Source organism: Coccidioides posadasii, chromosome 2, assembly GCF_018416015.2.
Source record: "Coccidioides posadasii str. Silveira chromosome 2, complete sequence".
Taxonomy (NCBI): Eukaryota; Fungi; Ascomycota; class Eurotiomycetes; order Onygenales; family Onygenaceae; genus Coccidioides; species Coccidioides posadasii.
Window position 1 is genome coordinate 5,595,326 of NC_089408.1, and position 19,926 is coordinate 5,615,251.

Consider the following 19,926-nt stretch of genomic DNA (forward strand, 5'->3'; position numbering starts at 1 on the left):
TTCCTCAATTTCTTCGCCAGAAACTAATTCTGCGGACCGAGCGAGAAAGGATACAAAGACCCCTCACAATGATCCGTTGCTACGTAATAGCTATTCCCCCACTCGTGCAGATAGAGCTTCTGAGGGATACATCTTTAGCGGTTGTCGCTGTTTCTCTTTTCACTTTTGAGGAGCTTATTGACATCCAACGTTGAGGATCAAGTGCAACCAACCTCCCATTAAATGCATCTATTTTTTCAGAGCTCACGATCGATCCCAATTCGACATTATGTCTTCAGAACTCGACCAGATCCAACCAAGCCACCACCAGCCAAGTATGTCCGTTCTTCCGGCTGGCGATATTCCAGTGATGGATCACAAGATGGATGAAGACGAGAGGATCATCGTGTCTCTTGGATACAAACAAGAATTCAAGCGTGAATTTTCGCTCTGGACGACTTTCTGCGTTAGTTTCTCCGTTCTGGGGTTACTACCTTCGTTTGCGAGCACTCTATGGTACGGTGAGTGCTGACCAATGATTGCTCCCAAATGGGCTTACATGAGTGTTGTTACTAAATATAATTGAAGGCATGGGATATGCTGGCACGGCAGGAATGGTATGGGGCTGGATTATTGCAATGATATTCATTCAATGCGTGGCCATGGGCATGGCGGAGCTTTGTTCGTCAATGCCCACAAGGTGCGTGTTTGTGTTTACACTCCTAGCCGTATGATACTGAGATTAATTCATGTGAGTCAGTGGCGGCCTTTACTACGCTGCTGCTGTTCTCGCTCCCGATGGATGGGGTCCATTTGCGGCATGGGTAACCGGGTGGTCGAATTGGATGGGCCAGGTGATGGCAGCGCCATCTGTCAACTATGGCACGGCGGGCATGATTCTTGCTGCTGGTTCGATATATAATCCCGATTATGTGCCGACGCCTTACCAAACCTTTCTGTTGACCACTTTTATCATGTTGATTCACGGAGTGCTTAGCAGTATGCCAACGAGATGGATTGCTGAGATTAATTCGTATGGATCAACCTTCAACATCATCTGCCTTATCATCGTCCTCATCGCCATTCCTGCGGGAACTACGAATTCCCCGAAGTTCAACTCATCGGCCGATGTTTGGGGAACAATATATAAAGGGACCTCGTTTCCTGATGGGGTTGCAGTATTGATGTCGTTTGTTAGCGTGATTTGGACCATGTCTGGTTATGATTCCCCGTTTCATTTGAGTGAAGAATGCTCAAATGCGAACATCGCCTCCCCCAGAGCTATTGTTCTCACTTCCGGAGTGGGAGGACTCATGGGATGGTTCCTCCAGGTCGTTGTGGCATACACCGTCAAAGATATTGACGAAGTGCTGATGTCTGAATTGGGACAGCCGTGGGCATCTTACCTGTTCCAAGTGATGCCGAGAAAGGCAGCAGTTGCTATACTGGCATTAACAATCATCTGCGGCTTTTCAATGGGTCAAGCTTGTATGATCGCTGCATCCCGGGTGACTTACGCATATGCTCGCGACGACTGCTTTCCGTTATCAAGGATTTGGAATAAAGTCAACAAACATACGCAGACTCCAGTGAATGCAGTCTGGTTCAACTGCGTAGTCGGCATTCTGTCCACTTTGCTGATATTTGCCGGTGACCTTGCAATGGGTGCCCTATTTTCGATCGGGGCTATTGCCGCGTTCGTCGCATTCTCCATTCCAATTGGCATTCGTATCTTTGTCGTCAAAGAAAAATTCCGACCTGGTCCTTGGAATCTAGGAAGATATAGTCGTGTAATTGGCGGAACGGGGGTGTCGTTTGTGATCTTGATGCTACCGATTCTCTGTCTTCCCGCTTATACAGGTTCAGATTTGACGTAAGTCTCATTGCACCCCTTATCATTTCTCCTTGCCAGCGGTAGCAACCTGTGGGATAACAAACCATGCACTACAGGCCAAAAGAAATGAATTGGACTTGCATTGTCTATGGCGCCCCTATGATCGGCGTGCTCATTTGGTGGATTGTTGATGCAAGGAGGTGGTTCAAAGGGCCGAAAGTCAACGTTGAACATCACATGTTGGATCGTGTGCAAATTGGAGTTGATCGAGTTGACACTAAAGGCTCTGAGAAAGAGGCAGTACAGCAGCTGGAATCTATTGATGTCTAATGTGTGGAGGATATGCATGCATTTTTGATCTAGGTTTCTTTATGCACATATCAATTCGGCCTCTCCATTTGTTTATGTTGATTTTATTAGGAGTTCAATTCTCCTCTAGGCTCATGGCATTAAGTATTGTGAAACACAGAACCATTATAGTGATGATCATCATAAAACCACTAACTGTTATACAACTTTATATGTTCCCTTCAAAGCAACATTAGGACTGGCCTGTGTTTGTTTTGTTTGCTTCTTGCACGCGCTCCTTCGGCTCAAATCCTGCATCCTTCCGCGACACCGCACTTCAAGTTCCAATCCAACATATAGCTGAGGCTCCAGTCCAGACATTTGTCTTCCTCCAGACACCTAGGAAAGGCCAAAAGGGTTCTCCTGCAGATAGCTAAGCCTCTACACAGATTTCCCTGACACGCCTAGCAGCTAGACCGCAAAATCGGGATTAGTGTGTTGTGTATTCTGGGCTGAATAGAGTACTCCGTACCGCAACCTTCTTTATTAACTAGAGTAGGCACGGATGTATACAAACGCAAGCTGGGCGTAGACGTGCATCTCTGCCTCGCGGCAACGTTGAACTCTGTTGACCAGGTCAAGATTTTTCGAGGCACATGAAGTTGTTGAAGGGACAGAACACTTGGGACAATACAAAAAAGGGAACCCAGTGCGACACGCCTATGGCTGGAGGCGATTGAGCATACGGCAAATGTCACCTTTAGGAGATATCTTCTTGTGCCCAAGAGGAACGTAGGCCAAAATGGGAACCTTTAGCTTCTTGCAAGTGACGATAAACTCCGTTGAAGAGGACGTCGACGACCCCTCCGTCCAGGGCCGAAAATATCAATATTCTTGGTGCCATCTAGAACTCGATTGCATTCCTTGGCGCGGGTACGTATGCTATCATACATGTCCGGATAAAGGGGTTATCTGGCGTCCGTTTTCGGGATTCTCCTCAAAGTACTGGCGTAGAAAAGACAAATGTGTCATTTTCTCCTCAGGCCATATACCGGAAGGTACCAATATTCGCAATCACTGCCTTTATTGCAGCGAAAGCGTATCATTCATCAGGAATGAGTTTTCGAGCGCCAGGTTGCTCCGAGAAGGACACACCTAAAGTCTCGGGTACAACAAGGCAGCCTCTAGTCCCCAGGGCTATGATCTCAGGCACTCAGCAAAAAAAATTCAAAGGAGAGATCTCATTTGTAGCGAGTGTGAAGTCACCAGAAAGGCTACTTGTAGTGATGCAAAGGGCAAGCGTGTAGACTCCATTCTTGAAGCCGTGTTAAACATAATCAGCATGATGAAGCGTCCATTAACGTCAACATCCCCATTTCCTAATTGCGCTAGCCTTTCTATGACCAGCGTCCCAAGACAGCTTACCCCTGAACTGGGTACTAGTGGTTATAATGCATTCAAAGATCCAGAACACGGTGTGGATGTGTCTCTCCTATCCCGTCGGTGATCCCTCCAACAAGAAGGGCGTCTTTGACGATGGTCATTGTTGTAAGTGGCACCTCCCTGGACTGTTCAAAATGCTCCGATGCCCATCGTAGATACGCTGCGAATGTTCCTGGCTTGCGGTCGGCATCACAGTTCTCTGGCTGATCCCAAATCGTAGCCAGGTACTCTCTCCCATGCACAACAAGCCCATGGGATGCTTTCAGGATCGAACACATTTCTAGAACACTTTTGACAAACGCATCTGCTTCTTGATACTGTTCATCATCCGGAGAAGCACCCTCTCGGAATGTTGACAGCAGCTCGAACTGCTTGCGGCCGTCCCAGTTAGTCAGAATCTAAGCCCAATAGACATCCCTAACCCCGTCAAGGATAAGGGTCCTGTTTTCGAAGAATTCAGGCCCATCCCAACCAGTAGTAAGGTCCTTGAGGCGTCTAAGGCGCTCGAGGCAGAAAATATGAGCGAGATAATCTGCAATTTCCTCATACGTGAAGATGGGCCTCTCCCCTTCCGGCGCGGGTACTTGATATTTCGGCAAGTGTTTTAATAATGGATGATTGCGCATGGAATCGCAATTGGTCACTCCCTTCCAAACCTCGAGAAAGATATCGTGCCGATATTTAATGCATAAACTGCCCTTTCGACCGGCAATAAATCCGTTGTAGAAAATCGAAGACTCCGGGCCCATCGGAAAGCCATAACCGGCCATTTCAAACGGCGTGTTCGGGTCTTCTAACAGATTCCAGCGAAGGGTGTCAAGGCTTTTGAACAGGAATGTTCCAACATCTATCCAGACTCCGCCATAGAGGTAAACGAGTGGAAGTCGGACAAGATCACCGCTATGTGGCCCAACGTGTGTACCCGTCATTTTCTGGTTAATAACCGCGTCTGCGAGGAAAGAGGAGGGCAAGCATTTCAGGGCATGTGTCGGAGAACCTTCGACAAGGTCAAGGACCCGCACCGTCCACGCCGGACCGAGACGCCGAACCCAAGTGATGACATTTCTCTGGCACCATTGCGGGCAATTGGCGAGCCCACGATTCCAAAATGCCCAGACATTGCGCTGCGAGGAGCTCACGGGCTTGAATGTCTGCAGGTCTGGGATTATCTCGGAGTCAAATCTGGTATCCCGTGAAGCATTGGTAAGTTGAGAACTGTCTCGAATAGAACCCACGGCGAAGAAGGGGAAAGGATTTCAGGCGTATCTTGTCAGGAGGTAGTTTAGGTCAGTAGACGATTAAATATAAAGGGACGACCTTTCCATAGCCATCAGATTTGACCCGTGGATTTTGGGAAAGCGAGGAGACTTTATGTACTCCTCTCGGAGTTCCCAATTCCGCAACGACAGACGGCCAGGGTTATACTTCGACCAGTGGGATCGCTTTGCAGATTTGCCGGCTTTCATTGTCAACAATGACAAGGACTCCCCGCGATTGCCACCGCAAAGGGAAAACTGTGATACACCTATCAACAGCAAGAGAGTAACTCTGACTCTCCTTCTTGTTACCTTTGCCCCTATCAGACGAGTAAAAAGTTAGCCATTTGATGTGCCCACGGCATCGCAAAGTTCATCGGCGACCAGCTACTCTTGATTTCAGCTCTTGTTGAATTTTCGATTTCAGCTAGGCTGGTCCCGACTGTTGGTACAGGGATCTTCGATTTGTTGATCCACCTCAGCGATTGGTGACCAGATTTTCTGAGGAATATGATTTGAAAGGTGAGAACACAGCCCCATGATCAACCTCTCATGGGTACTTGTCAGATGCGAATTGATCCCAATCGGGGTTCACAGCAGGTCTGTTAGATCAGACAACACCCATGGTTGGAATTGCGCTGGCGGAACCTCTGAAAATGAAGTTGCATATCGTCCATAGCTGCCCGAGGGCGTCACACATTGCAATGGCTCATGGGAAACGCCAGGTCATCATTATCACAAGCACAGCGGGGATATATGTAAACCTTGTCCAAAGTATAGAGCCAAAATCACACCTCAGAGCACCAAAGGGCTCTCTTCACCCAAAATGTGAGAAATTTATGTAAGTAAACCTGCCACGGGGCATAAAAGCAAGTAGGTACATCAATAATCTAAAGCATCTTGTACAAATCCATGCATGTGAATCGTTGCGGTCCATGAAACTCCCCAGCTCTAATCACCGAGCGTTATATATCGATTTTTTTTTGCAGCTTTCCCCAGGTGTGCTAAGACCATACAGCACTCCATACCCAGGAACCAGGAAAGAAACACCTTGTCTATCAGGCCCATGCCCTCCCCAAACCTATATTGACATAGAACAAGATCAACATAGAAATAGCACAAGGGTATACATGATTGCCATGAAATATCCCTGCCATGCAAATAGCCAATTAAATATTTCCTCAAAACATATAAAATCCCACGGCAAACATTCTATCCACTGAATGGATATGCCGTGTGCATCAAGATGATTTGTGACGAAAAAAATAAATTCAAATGAAGGAGATATCTCCGTCGAGAAGAGAAAATCGCAAAATGAGGTAGTCATGAGAATATTCCCGCCTTGCAGCTATCTCCTCGTCATGAATTCCAACTGCCGCGCTGGTATTTCGGCAACGATTCTCCTTCAACTTCAGCCTGTGTACCCGAGACAGGATGGCCGAAAATATCCTCTTCTGTGAGAGCTGGCGCAGATGGTTCAAAGTTGTTTGAAAAATCACCTTCATGGATGGGAGCGTAACCGTAATCACCAGGGGAGCTGGCTTCATTTAATAGACGCTGTCGCTCGAGTTCCTGCTTGTCATCTTGAACACGCGACTGAGGTACGGTGTTATTCAAACTTGCGTTGTTCCTGGCAGCTTCTGGCCACGCGTGAGCTTGAGGATGGCCTGAAGGAATTGACGGAGGTGAGTGATCATTCGTAATGCAGTAAGTTGGCGTAATTGTATCCGTGGAGGGGGCAGATACAGAAGGTGAAGTGTTGCGATTTACGGGGTTAAAATCGTTGTGATTATGGCGGGTGTTTGCGGGTTGATAGTTGGAATCGTCTTCAGAGAGGACGGGCGCGGAAGGTGGCAGTCCATGCGGTGCGGAAGACGGACCAGCTACATCGCCTTCGTGGGGTGGTGGCTCGCTGGGGAGAAGCATTTCCTCAGCACGGCGTAATCTCGTCTTTTCGTCAACGTTCTCTTCCGGCTGGGCGGGTGGGATAAACATAGGAGGGGGGAAATCGGGGGAATAGTCGCTATGCGGAGGAGGGTGGTCTGGCCAGTGTGAGGTTCCCGCGGGATCGTATCCGTTGTGGGGCGGCGGGGATTGGCTGGCGGATCGCGTATGGCGAGGTGTAGATTGTTGTTCTTGCAGGTCGTCAGGCGATGTGGATTGCTGGTGGCTCTGATCCGAAAGCGAAGATGCGTCTTGACGCTGGCCACGGGAGCTATCTTTCGATCCGACGACGATCTCGAAAAGACATACAATGACGCTCTTATCTCTCCGAACCTGTTCGGTGTCAAGGATGTTGCCGGCAACATTGGAAGTTGTCATGCCACGCTGAATTTCCGCAGCAGTATTCATCTTGCCATTGCCATAAAAATTATTGCTCATCATGTTCAATCTTGGAAGAAACCGATCCTGACCCGCCAGCTTTCCTCGGATATCCATCACCACCTCTACGTAGTAACGGAAGCTAATCATCGCTCCGGGCACACGCGTGATCGTCGGAAATGCGTTTTCCGGGATACGAATCGATGTTTTAATCTCGGCGGTCATGGTGTTGGGGTCGACGATCAATGCACAGAATATTTGCGACAAGTCCTTACGGAAGACACTGCTTGTCCGCGTCACACCAAAACTTAGGCCACCCAGTCCAGTGCGCGACTTTGGGTAGTAATCTTCATAAACGGGTTTCTTCCCTTTCTCAGGCGTGCCAATCGGTAACTGCGGATACATATCAATTCTTCCTTGCCTGTAGAGAGTGATGATGACTCCGTTGGGGCTTCTGATGGGCTTCGTGTGTTTGATCGAGATATTCACTGGCAAGAGGTCTCCTGGGAGCACACCAGCGCGCAGTACCTTTGTTGTAGCAGTGATTTCTCGGCTAGCAGAAGATGTTGCACCACTCCACAAATCATCGTTTCGTTGGGCGCCGCACCTGGCAGAGCTGGGTTCGCTGACGATTTGGAAGCTCTGGGTGCTATTACTAACGCAACTTGAATTGCTTCTTTCACTTGGTACGGGGCTAAGAGGCGGGCCCGAGTCAGAAGACTGCGGTTCGAGCGACGACGCCCTTCGGGGCATTTCGCTAGATGTAGACTTTGTTTTCGACCTTGTCTTTGACCTTTTTGATATAGGTTCTAGGGATATGACACGGGGCTTTGGAGCGGGTAAGTTTGCGATATCAATCGTTTCGAGGAGTAGGATCCGCTTGTCACAGCTTATAGTGGGGGAAATGGTGGTTGGACGGGTTAAGGTAGAGGTGATCACATAGGAGATTGTACCTCGTTCGAACTAAGAGACGCGAGATTAGCGTAATTACACAAAAATATTCAATGTTATTGAAGGGGGAGCACTTACGTTGATACTACTCGGGAGGCTGTAGGGAGGGAAGCACAGCTCAAAGCGAAATTTATAGATTCCCTCCTTCAATCGGCCATCGCCGCACAACACAATCTCATCCTCGAATAACGTAGCCAAACCGTTCCCGAGGTATTCGCCATTTCTTCGCCCTCTTCCCGTCCCTGGAAATCCGGAGTCCTCCGCTGTCTCTCCCGGAGCGACTGGATTCTTGTAGACTTTCGCATAACCATGCAGGCAGACGACCAAATGTGTAATCCGAACGGGTTTGACGACGACCAAGCACACTGAGCCATTCACGATATCTCCGGGCGAGTACGACCTCCAGGGATCATCTGGCTGAATGTAGAACTCGGAAATGTTCCTGTTTCGATTGCCGAATCGGTTTGTGAACTTGGATAGAATGGAGCGTTTCCGGGCGGGGGAGGCTGAAGTCGCGTCGCCATTGGGGGAGTCTAAAGCCATGGCCGGTGGAAACGAGTTGACTCCATAAGCGTGCTTGATGCCCGGGTTGATTGGAGGTGTGATTTGATCGGCAGAGGAGTCGGATGGGAGAGGAACAGGGGATAAGAGAGGACACGAAGCGCCCCGCCAGCGTCAGCATTCGATGTCGAAGAGGGAGTGAACGAAGCGCAAGAGACTTGCGGGCGAAAGACGGTAGGGTCAGGGATTTTGATAATCGGACGAATATGTACAGGGTGATCTGGGGAGGAAGAGCGGGAGTGGGTCATAGAGAGAGGGCGAAGTCAGATGCGGCAGCGGACTCGACGACGGTGACAGGGGGATTCGAGCGGCATGGTTCCGCCAGCATGGAGATGAGTGCGAGCCAGGAGTGATCGGCCTGGCAGATGGGAGGAAATAGGGAAAAAGAAAGTGAGCAAAGACAGCGAGAGAGTGGGAGAGAGAGGGTGAGGGAGGGAAAAAGACAGAGTGAGAGGATGCCCGGGCTGTGAAAAGGGAAAAAGTACGCCAGCAGGTCGTTAATGTGGAGATTCAAGCCCTTTGGTTACAGCAGCGAAACCCCCCCTGTCGGCTCGTATCTTCTACCAGTATTGCTTCTGCCTCTCGTCTGCTTGTCCGGTCTTCCTCGTCTGGTCACGTTCTAGACTGCCTTGCGGGAAGTTAACCCCGTACTCTGTCCCGACGACCGCCCTGACTGAGGTCTCACGGTGCCCGCGCGTCCCTCGACACACGACGAGGTGGCAACGAACCCCCCCGGAAAAGAAAGTTTTTTTAGAGGATGGGGGCGTCTCGGTTGGAGAGTCAGACATCGCCCGGTGGTGAGTGGCTCGCTTGGGACGGTCAAGCTTCGCCAATCTCAAGGCTTGTCGAGGCTTGCTGAGTCGTGTCTCGAATCCTGCTGGTCCATTTTATGAACTCTCTTAACTTTTTCCCACCATCTCAGGACTTACTAGGGTTCCTTAGCCAACCAGAGAAGAGAAACCGGCTCGCGCTCTGGAATCATCTTCGAGAATGCTCCGTGTAAATGCTACATCACTGCTTTCCCCCCCACCCCGGTCAAGGGTGTCGATAGATCTCGGAGCGACTCTATAGATGTACGAGCATTCTAATTTAACTCCCAGACTTCGTCTTTTATCCGCCGTGTTTACTCCGTACCAAGGATCAATTCAAGCCCCCGTCCCTTAATCTAGGCGGGCTAAACAGTGTCTGTACTTTCCGGACAGTCGCTCGTTTGCTTTGGCAGCGAATATCCTGGCTCCCTTGGGGCACAGCACTGGTGCTTAACCGAGGGTCCTGACCATCATTCACACCAAAAAGTTACGGCCCGAGCAGTGTGCCCAATTCCTCCAAAATCCTCCGAAGATGGAGCAAACAGAACGAGATCAACAAGTGGGACCAAAACCCTATATACCGTACATGATGTACTCCGTGCCCAGACTGAAGTAACTCTGTAACCCCGGAGTGCCAGCATTCATGGTCGCGTCACAGCCCAAACCGGGGGCCTTTTACCAACCTGTCAAATCTGTCTGTCATTTCATCACAAGAATCAATCCTCATGAACTTTCTGTGGGGGTATTGATGGCTGCTCCATTCTCAGCATCCTTGCCATGACCTCGTGCCTCAACGCTTAACATTGTTAGCTATTCAATAGTTCGACTCAGGATCGGTCCTCCGTACATCCGAGGGCGCCTCCACCTTATTACGACGCCCACCGATCTTGCAGTTATAAGAGCCAGGGAAGAAGCGACAGCAACCCGCATCCCCTTCTCCCAATAAAATGCCTGTCGCCGGCTTGACGCTACTGCACGTGTCCACTCTCTCTCCCTGCTGGCAATCGACAAACACGGCATCGATCTGCACACTAGAGTCGAGAAAAGTCACAATCACACACCGACAACCCTGAACACCCCATCACATTCCTTCGCCATGAAAAAATCTCTCAGGAATCAAGCGGATCCGCCGCACGATCAAGCTTTCGCAGACGCCCAACCCAAAAATGCTTGTCTGGCAGCCGAAGCTTTTCACAAGCTTTTCTGCCAAGAGTGGACGGAGAATGGCGTCGGCAACTCTTTTGTGATCACAAATAAATGCATTTCTCATTTTGTGGCACTTAGAAGAAACCTGCTAGAGCAAGCTATATGTATGAGTACCAAAAAGGAAATAATCCCACTAAGACAAATACATGCAAATGCTCTAACAGGTATGCATGTAACTATAATAGTTCATTCACACAAAACAGATTCTCCCTACTCCATAACAGAAAGACTAAGATGCCTTTTTTTCGTCTTGGTCTACAGAGCCAGAGTATGTATAACCTTTCTTTCACTCTTTTTATCTCCTCCTGTTCGCTGATCCACAGCTTGATTACATATGTATTGCTGCACTGTAATTACTCGCTCTTTTTCTCTTTAATTTCTCGCATCTCCTGTTTCATTCGTGTGATCGTCCCGCTTCCTCCGTAAACCAGTCCTGTGTAGAGCATGGCAACACTAGCACCCGCATCGAGGACCGCCTGCGCCTGTTTGCCATTCGTAATACCGCCGGATGCAAACAGGACCTTCACCGGCTGAAGATCAGCTCTAGCTGGCGGTGAAGCGATATCTATTGGAGCACCCTCATCCGCCACGGTTCCATCACTAGCGGTTCCCGGTTGACCCCCTCGCGCAGGGTGTCTATCAAGAATGTTTCGATATCTTGATACAAGCGCTACTGTCCGATTAAACAAGTGAGGGCCCGAAAATCCTCCGGTTTCTTGAAGTGTAGTCTGTTCCTGCACGGACAGTTGGTAGCCCTTTGGCAACGGGTCCGGTCTGCGGTTGGTAGTGTTTCCGACGATAACACCATCGACACCAGATGCCCAAACTGCGTCGCAGATGCCATTCACCTGCTCTTCGCTGTCCTCATCGGGGCTAACCTTGACCATCACATATGGCTTTGTACGTCGATTTGTTTTATGCGCCGCTTCAACAACTCCTTGAAGTAGCTTCGTCAAGGGCTCAACGCGCTGTAAATCCCTCAAGCCAGGTGTGTTTGGACTCGACACGTTGACGACGAGGATGTCCGCGTATTTGGCTAATCGATCCACACAGTATACGTAATCTCTCTTGATCGCCTCGATGTCATTGTCTGGTGTCGTTTTATTCTTCGCGATCTGTACCGCCAGCAGTTTGCCATGCGTAAGGCTGCCTGGTGGCACGCCAGCTTCTCCATCTAGCACCCTTTGTTCCCCAGCTTCGGATGATCCATATCCGTTCGCGTAGGCAAATTCGCGCACTCGTTTGTCCAGCACGGACGCCATGTGATCCGCTCCTTTAGAATTGAGTCCGTATCGGTTGATTAAGGCATTCTGAGAGGGGATACGGAATACTCGGACTTTAGGGTTTCCTTCTTGTGGTAGTGGCGTACATCCGCCCACCTCCACGATGGCAGGACCGAGGTTAAACAGCGGGCAGGGAATTTCAGCATCTTTATCTAAACCACCGGAGATGCCAATTGGATTGCAGAGAGAATACCCGAAAACCTACCAAAAAGGAAGCACATAAATAAGTAAACTACACCACCAGTAGGGACATGATAAAACCCAAAAAGTGAAAACAGACCTCAGTAACCAACTTCCCATCACCGTCCGGATTTCCCCTCTCCCGCGGATGCAAGCCGAACCGATACAAGTTCTTCAGCATGTCCACGCCCACATGGTGAGCATCTTCCGCATCCGGGAACATCCACCTAATCAGTGGCGGCACCAAATACCGATGTGCACTCGCCCTCGTATCTGTCAAGTAGACATATCCGCACCCCATCCCCAACACCGCCGCCGTCATCCACATTATTCTTCGTAGCCGGCGCTTCCTCGGCGCAAATTTTTTGGCGGCGCTAGTTGCTGTGATGGCCGTTGCCGCCCCCACAGCAGCGCTTTCAGCCTCCTTCTTCGCCGTAGACGCTGCATCAGAGGAATTGAACCGTGCGGAATACGAAGGATAGTGCGGACGGGAAAACTTGGAGAGTGCTCGCGGCACAGAGCGGCAATTGAGCCGCATTGGCCTGGAAAACATATTCTGCTTTTGTTGCCAGAGGCCAAGAGGACCATGCAAAGGAACACTGTCGGTCAATTGGCGGGTGGGAAGGCAGGATAACGAGTTGAACCAAAGCCTTTTTTTTTTCTTATTTCGCTGACGGAAAGACTTCAGAGCTGTGGGGGGAAGTGGGAGTTCACGTGACGTCATTTCTGGGGCGCTGCCAAAAAAAAGGAGAGCCTTTCAGGGCTGGAGGGAAGAAAATGCGTTGAAGTACAGAGTACTCCGGACCGTGTACTACCATCTCATCTCGATCCTATTACCATGCGTTATTTTTTTGGTCTATATCTGCTAGTGTTTACCAGCAGGTGTTTGTGAAAATTACCAATCTCTGAGCATATTCTCACTTTCTGGGATATGCACACAATTGACCAGGATTCGATTTTCCCTGACGGCACCAACAAACAAGATGGCCTGACAATACTGGTGATTCAGTAAACTCCCAACATGGTGTCATGTGTAACCAGCTCATGAGTCAACACAGGCAGAAGTGAGATGTACAGAAACAATATCATAGTTCTATTATCCAATAACATAGTACACAGTGCACAGGTAAGTATCATAGGGTTTTCTGCCACCCGGAAACAAGAGCCCATACCTAGACAACTCATTAGCAAAGAAGCAAGAAAAGAAGTGATCAGAGGAGAGTCGATGCTGGTGTATGTCTATATTCAAGTGCATGAATCATCCCATGTATATCAGGATGGGTAAGGGACAGCGGGAAATATAGTATAATAACATATGTACGCAACCTGAAGAGCTTCATGCCCTCCAAACATTTCTTGACAGCCGTGATTGGAATATCAATCCAGCACTGGTATCAGTGTATGTCTGTCATGATTCAGTCAGACAACAAAAAAAAAAAAAAAAAAAAAAAAAAAAAAAAAAAAAAATGAAAAAAGAAAAAATGGCCATAAATGGCTTTCTGCAAATTCCTGGAATCAACCCAAAGGAGTCTAGACGCCTCACGCAGAACTATATTTAAATCAGGTCCGCAGGTAGCCTAGAAATTTGTTCATGGACAGGGAGCTCAGGAAGATGCAAGTCAAAGCAAGTGATCATCACTATATTCCAGAAACACTGGCTTTGGCATCTCAGCTGCACGGAATCAGGTAGCACAAAGAGGATAGTAATAACAGGGAAAATTCTATCATCCTGGTTGATAGAGGGGGAGTAAGAGCCACTTAGGCTTCGAAATATCGGAGAGTTGGCCCGTCGATTTCCCAGCGGGATCATTGCCCATAGACACTGCAGAGCAGTAGCATCACTTCGATGCACGCTCCGCCAGTCAGCTCAGCATACTCGATGGGCTGAATTGATCCATTGCTATTGAAACGCCACGATCAATTCAATCAGCAGCCAGGTGAGTATGTTGAGCCAGGTTCCCTTCGTCTCATCTCCTCTCTGTGGCCATGTGACCTTGGGGATAGCCTTTCAACGTCTCCTTCGGCTGGAAACGGCTTGCTGCTAAACTGCATCACGAGAGAGAAGAGAGAACATCTGCCACTGGCGAGTTGGGATGACACCGGCTTTTCCCGACCGCCACATGGCGCTCCGTTCCGGGATCTCCCTGTGGTGTTTCATGAGCAGCGGAAAAGGGAAGAAAAGCAACACCAGACTCAATGCAACAATGCAATCAAAAAAGAGACAAATAGGTCCAAATTAATGCCGTCCAACCATCAAATTTACACACGTATCAAGACCCCTCTATAATCACAGCAGGACTGCAGCCTTGTGTTTGAGACAACTTCCCTGTCTTCCTCGAGAAGTTGACTCGGCGGAACTGAACCCCTCTGTCGTCATAGCCTTGCCGCGCACATATCATATTTGAACCCAACGCATCGGAGGCTCGCAAGGTTCTCTGCGCTTGGGTATCAACTATTTATATTCCGTACTTGTCTAACATATGCCCAGGATGAAATAGGACCGGACTACGAGGGTTTGGCCGTCCAAGCTGTCAATATCCCGACCAAGGGAGCGGGCATCAGAATCTTCGAAAGAGAAGCAGAGTTTTCAGCTCCACCTTACCCCAGGCTCCCGGCTCTGCTTCAACTCTAACCCCATATTACCCCACACGAATCAAACCAGCTTTCAATTGATATTCTTGTCCCTCGAAGACCAACTCCCAGTTTCTGCCGGCCCTGAGCAGGCCAGAGCAACGTCATGTCGACCAACAGACCCTTCCTTGCAAATTTCCTGGCAGCGTTCCGCGCCCAGTCCGCCTACAAGGCTGCCAAACCGCCTTCGCCAGGCCCGTCAACGGGCCTCTCCACTTCCCACGTTGGTTCTGCGAACCCATCCTCCTCCGGCTCTCGAGCGATAACCCCCAAGTCTGCTGCTGCTTCCCGAGGAAGTAATCCAAATATCACACCGTCCAGTTCACCACAATCCACGGCCGCAGCGGTGGCTACATCAGCATCTAGCCATTTCTCTTCACATCACCACAACCACAGCCACAACGGTAGCAGCGGCCATCGCCCCACTCATGGCCACTCACACGCCCACTCCCATTCCACTTCGCCGCCTCCCCCTACAGCCCGCTCACAGGCCCGTTCTTCCCTCAGTCCCACACCCAGCACTTCGTTGAGCGGAGCTTCGAATTCCACCTCCCCGGTGGCTAGTTCCACACCGATCCCCGTTCCAAATAACAGACATCGTCGCGGCAGTGATAGCAGCAGCGGGAGCGGTGGCTTTCGGGACGCGCTAGGCTCAGAGAAGTGGTATATTGGAGGGCGCACAGCTACTGGAGAAGAAAAATTTTATCCGCTTGGAATGGTTACCAAAGGCGGAGGTAGACTGAGCGGGAGGGTTGGAAGTGTTGATCAGCTCAGTCTCTAAAAAGCTGGAGAATATTGTGTCATTTGGACATCCTCCGTGGAAATCCTAGTGCTAGCGTGGAGCAAGGAGTCGTCGGTGATAAACCGCATCTATGATCCGCTTGATTAGACACAAGAAAAAAAAAAGGTGTACAAATTACAGGTATTTTTCTTTCTGGCAAGATTTGTGTTCCCGGTTAGGTTGGCGCACATGGAAGGTATATGAACGCTGTGTTTATTCACGGGTTTTGCATAAAAATTGAAATACATAGAGCGATCGTGTGTTGTTTGGTTGTTTGTTTGCTCTTTGGCTCTCCCCCGGGTCTTTTATCTGGGCATCAACTGTCATATATTCCTGCGGCCACAGGGAAGGGAAAGTGCTCCTTGGATATTTAGATAAGAAACCGAAAAAGATCTTCGCTCTTGACCATGCTGCTGTCTCACACACTCTGGATCTCAGCTTCTGCCAAAAGGAGAATATATCCTGTATGCCGCGATGTTTCTGTCCACTTGAACGGGCATTTCCATTGTACCAATACATGAATTCGAAATCGAGACTGGTTTACCCCGCTTTTCGATTATCCAGATCGAAAACATGTGCTGCTCCCAAGGGGCCAATGCGGGGATAAATTTGGACAGAAGGATGTAGAGGTCTTACCGCAGCGGATACCACCATGGTAACCTCCGGTGACTCCAAACGGGGAAGTTAGTCCGCACATTCCACGGCAGTATACCGCCCAGGGGAGGTTCGTGCTTCCCTTCTTGCTTTTGTCCGTGATATGGAACATGACCCGACGATATTTCAATGAAACCAAGAGAAAAAAGAAACAAGGAGCAAAGCGAGGGCAAAACGCAAATTCATGTGACTGCTCACTTCGCTAATATTGGGGACTTATTCCCCAGACACTTTTGGGAGTTATATTTCCTCCCATGTGCGTCCATGCGGACACACTTGCCTATGAGTTTCTTTTCTTTCTTTCTTTCTTTTATTTTATTTCTTTTCTTTTCTCGGTGTGGCAAGTCTTCCATGGTCTCTATTGTTGTGACTTTGAGAGCATAAATTAAAAAAAGAAAATAAAAGGAATTGAAGTCCGAAGACGGGCTAGATTTGCTTCTCATGGAGATACATGGAAAATAGGGGGGAACGCCATGAAAGGGTAACGTTGAATCCAAGCGGTCACGGACATTGTTATCCTGCCCGTTCCCTCTCTGCCGTCTCCGCGGATTTCACACCGGTCGAAATGGAAAGGCCTTGCTACATATAGTTAACCGAGCCTGGGTTGATAATTTTGGGAATCCCAAAGACCGTTGCTGTCATCCAAAGGCAAATCAGGGGGTCCGACGCCCTCGAACAAGGATTAGTTGTGCGGCTGGTGTACCCAATTTTGAGCACATACATATCAACGGTATTACTCCGGGGCATCCAAAATGCTCCATATGCAGATAGAAGCCCACTTCACATGATATTTAATATGCCAATTTCACTGTATGCATGTTATCGAAATCCCCGTTTCTCGAGCCCGTCACCACCTCATCCAACACCTTCAAGCACTAACCCACCACCCGGGGTACATATAAGAATCGCGACGATACATCTCCCTCCCATTACCTCCTTATCTAGGTTTAGTACATAGGGTATACACTCTCCTCCATCCCCCAAACCTCCTCAGTCACAAGGACCTTGTGCCATCAGCCCAAAGGTAAACCAAAAGAAAAAGAAAACAAATTCCAGGCGAATGGAGTGGGCCCCCCACAAGCCGTCCCGCATCCCCACCCACTGCTTAATTGAACCACCGGACAACTCCAACGACAAGGGCCCAAGCATGTGGTTTTGAAACACCCCCGGCCGCGCTCCAGAAGTGGAGGCCAAAAAAAATAAAAAAGCGGACTCCTGTACTCCGTAGTATTTTCCCTCGCTATGGAGAATGTCCTGTCTCGGGATCCTTGTAGGGCGGGGCGTGCAACGGGGCGCCACTCCGTGCCCTGTGCGCCCTGGAAGGCGTGAGGATGGAGTTGCTGCATGTGGTTGTGGCTGGTATCTTCTGCGTGGATATTTGGAGGAGGCATGGCGGAGCTCTCCACTTTGAGGTTTCCAGATGCTTCGGGGTACTCTATGTACGGTAAGTACCGTAAATTCAGGGTTGTAGGGCGATTCTATGGCGGCTGGGTTCTTCTTTTTGGATGTAGTTTATGTGAAGTACGGAGGATATCGTAGTTACATTGGAGGCTGAAATGGAGTCACAGAGTATGCACCGGGCGTCTGTGTACATACACACGTAGGATAGCTGTTGGTAGAATGGGTGAGCTATGGTTGTCGACGAGGTATCAAATGTGATCTATACACTACGGGGATGCAGAAAACAGCAAGGCAAAGCTTTCACTCAATGATTGTCATGATGGGACGGTACATGCAGGTATGTTTTGGAAAACAAGAGAATGGGACACAAGTATGAAGTGTAGAGTGAGATTTTCGATAGATCCGATGGAAAACTATAGTTCAGGACCTTTGTTGCACGGCCGTTATTGCACATCACCGCTTCCGGGAGAAGTCGGCGGAGAGCGTTTAGCTAGTAGACGAAGATCAAGACCGAAATTAGATGACAATGCCAATACTCGATTGCAACACCATCGATATCGTCCTGCGCACATCATCATGCAGTGCGACTTACCTCGACGTCTACAGAGCACCGACACTCAAATATGCAGCGTGGTGTGCGGCAAAGGTATTACAGAAATGACTTATTCGATTCGCAACCCGCCCAATGCGCTTTGTAGATACATAAGAAGTCCTACCAGAACACACTGCGGTGAGCTGCTTCGTTCTTCCGAAGTCATCCCAGTTTCTTATTGCTTCTTGTTCCCCGTAGATCATCGTTTCTAGTGAGACGTCTTTCGACGTGAATTTTTATTTATTTATTTTACTTTTTTCGTTTTTCCAGTTTATTGACGGGACGTTATTTAGCCCTCCTGTGGTTTCCAATAAGATATACTCGCATTCCAAGAAAGGGGTTAGATTGAGTATGGTAGGCAGATAGGACGTTGTCCTACCCAATACCACAGGCAAGGGGTCCGTGTGATGAGAATGTATCCAGAGACCTGGGTATCACCAACAAAGAAATGATGTGACTATTGAAATCCAACAATCAGGTTCCTTTTTACCACCGTTTCGGGGTAAGACGGGAGAGAAAAAAGCCTTGACAATTAGTTTTCTTTTTTCCTTTTTTTTTTTTGGCACTTTCGTCAGCGCGAATTTTCGGTCTGGACACAGGGACATTTCTTCACTCAGTCCGAGGTCTGACCGAACGTAGAGATCCTCCTATCAGCAGCAGGCGAGCGATTTCCTTCAGAGGCCCAATGAGCCGCCCAGCCCGCGTCCGACGATTTCGCGCCTCGGCATTCCGGTTCCGACACGGAAACCTGTTGGCCTTCCTGATTGGGCAAAAGCTGAACATTATTAGTCAGCTCATTCTTTTAAATGCACCGGGGTGAATAATTCTCACAAATCCTCCGGTGTTATGCGCACGAACCTGGGCCGGAAGTACCTTTGCGCCCGGAGGATTATGGCGGTGTACTTCGGGGCCCAGGGCAAAACTCTATTCTCGGGGAATACTGCCCACCTCCACTGACTCAGGAGTGCGCCTTGGGGCTTGGCGCTCTCGGCCAATGGCGGGCATCACTGTTATCTCCACGCACTCGCCCCCCGGGCGCAGTCGAGATACGAATTTACCGCCAGAGTTACCCACTTTTCCTCAACGTCGAAGAGATCAGCGGATGCTTGGCTTGCGTAGAGAGCTTGAGCTGCTCCAGCGCATCAGATATCGACCTACACCCCCGTCGAGCCTTGGGGATGCTTCAACGAACTGGCCGGTTGATAATGTCTCATGTGAACGAGAAATTATTCGATCAACCTTTGTTGAAAATATGATTTGCGCGAGGTTAATCATTGCCAAGTTACATTCAAGCCGAGGGACACTCCTGACGCGGGCGAATTCAAAAAGCAAAAAAAAGCCAATCGCACGGCGACACTTGTACTGCCCAAGCCCATGAAAGCTCGCTCGTTAATTTCAAATAATATCATCGATACGAGGGAGGCGAAAAAAAAAAAAAAAGCCTGTTGGGTTGTCGAGGTCCCGTCTGGGCGGGGCAAAACCCTCCGTGCGCCCGTGATAACAACTGTCAGTTTCATGGCCCTTTCTGGAACCCTTCGATCCTCGGCAAAGCTTCCGCATTCGTCCACGCTTTGAAGCTTTGTTACCCGCTAAGGCCAACAAGAGGAAAAAAATGATGAAAGGAAAGTTGCACGAGCGGCGCCAGGAGAAATGTGGTGACGCCACGGGCGTTATTTCATCCTACTCAGTCAGAGAAACTGTGATGCAACCATGACAAGAGCAGTGGAACCTTTAGAAGCTTGTCCTTTTAGCCTG

The 19,926-nt window shown here is 49.2% G+C and overlaps 5 protein-coding genes across 5 annotated transcripts; 2 read left to right on the forward strand and 3 right to left on the reverse strand.

Moving 5' to 3' along the window:
- Positions 1–268: 268 nt before the first annotated feature.
- Positions 269–2,285, forward strand: D8B26_004256 (uncharacterized protein; the record flags this gene model as incomplete). The annotated part of the gene is made up of 4 exons (XM_003065068.2): positions 269–500; positions 568–679; positions 740–1,852; positions 1,930–2,285. The coding sequence occupies 4 exons, from the start codon at positions 269–271 to the stop codon at positions 2,141–2,143; spliced, it is 1,671 nt and encodes a 556-aa protein (XP_003065114.2). The 3' UTR covers positions 2,144–2,285.
- Positions 2,286–3,558: 1,273 nt separating this feature from the next.
- Positions 3,559–5,010, reverse strand: D8B26_004257 (uncharacterized protein; the record flags this gene model as incomplete). The annotated part of the gene is made up of 3 exons (XM_066124431.1): positions 3,559–3,912; positions 3,967–4,726; positions 4,922–5,010. 3 exons carry the CDS (start codon positions 5,008–5,010, stop codon positions 3,559–3,561), a joined length of 1,203 nt encoding a protein of 400 aa, XP_065980512.1.
- A 529-nt stretch (positions 5,011–5,539) lies between these two features.
- Positions 5,540–9,284, reverse strand: RIM8 (ph-response sensor protein). Its single transcript, XM_003065070.2, has 2 exons — positions 8,152–9,284; positions 5,540–8,085 (listed from the first exon to the last, which is right to left on the reverse strand). Exons 1-2 carry the CDS (start codon positions 8,614–8,616, stop codon positions 6,160–6,162), a joined length of 2,391 nt encoding a protein of 796 aa, XP_003065116.1. The 5' UTR covers positions 8,617–9,284; the 3' UTR covers positions 5,540–6,159.
- A 1,493-nt stretch (positions 9,285–10,777) lies between these two features.
- On the reverse strand, positions 10,778–12,774 carry URA9 (Dihydroorotate dehydrogenase (quinone), mitochondrial). The gene is made up of 2 exons (XM_003065071.2): positions 12,213–12,774; positions 10,778–12,133 (listed from the first exon to the last, which is right to left on the reverse strand). Exons 1-2 carry the CDS (start codon positions 12,663–12,665, stop codon positions 11,003–11,005), a joined length of 1,584 nt encoding a protein of 527 aa, XP_003065117.2. The 5' UTR covers positions 12,666–12,774; the 3' UTR covers positions 10,778–11,002.
- Positions 12,775–14,351: 1,577 nt separating this feature from the next.
- On the forward strand, positions 14,352–15,934 carry D8B26_004260 (uncharacterized protein). Its single transcript, XM_003065072.2, has one exon. The coding sequence runs from the start codon at positions 14,850–14,852 to the stop codon at positions 15,522–15,524; it is 675 nt and encodes a 224-aa protein (XP_003065118.1). The 5' UTR covers positions 14,352–14,849; the 3' UTR covers positions 15,525–15,934.
- Positions 15,935–19,926: the final 3,992 nt, after the last annotated feature.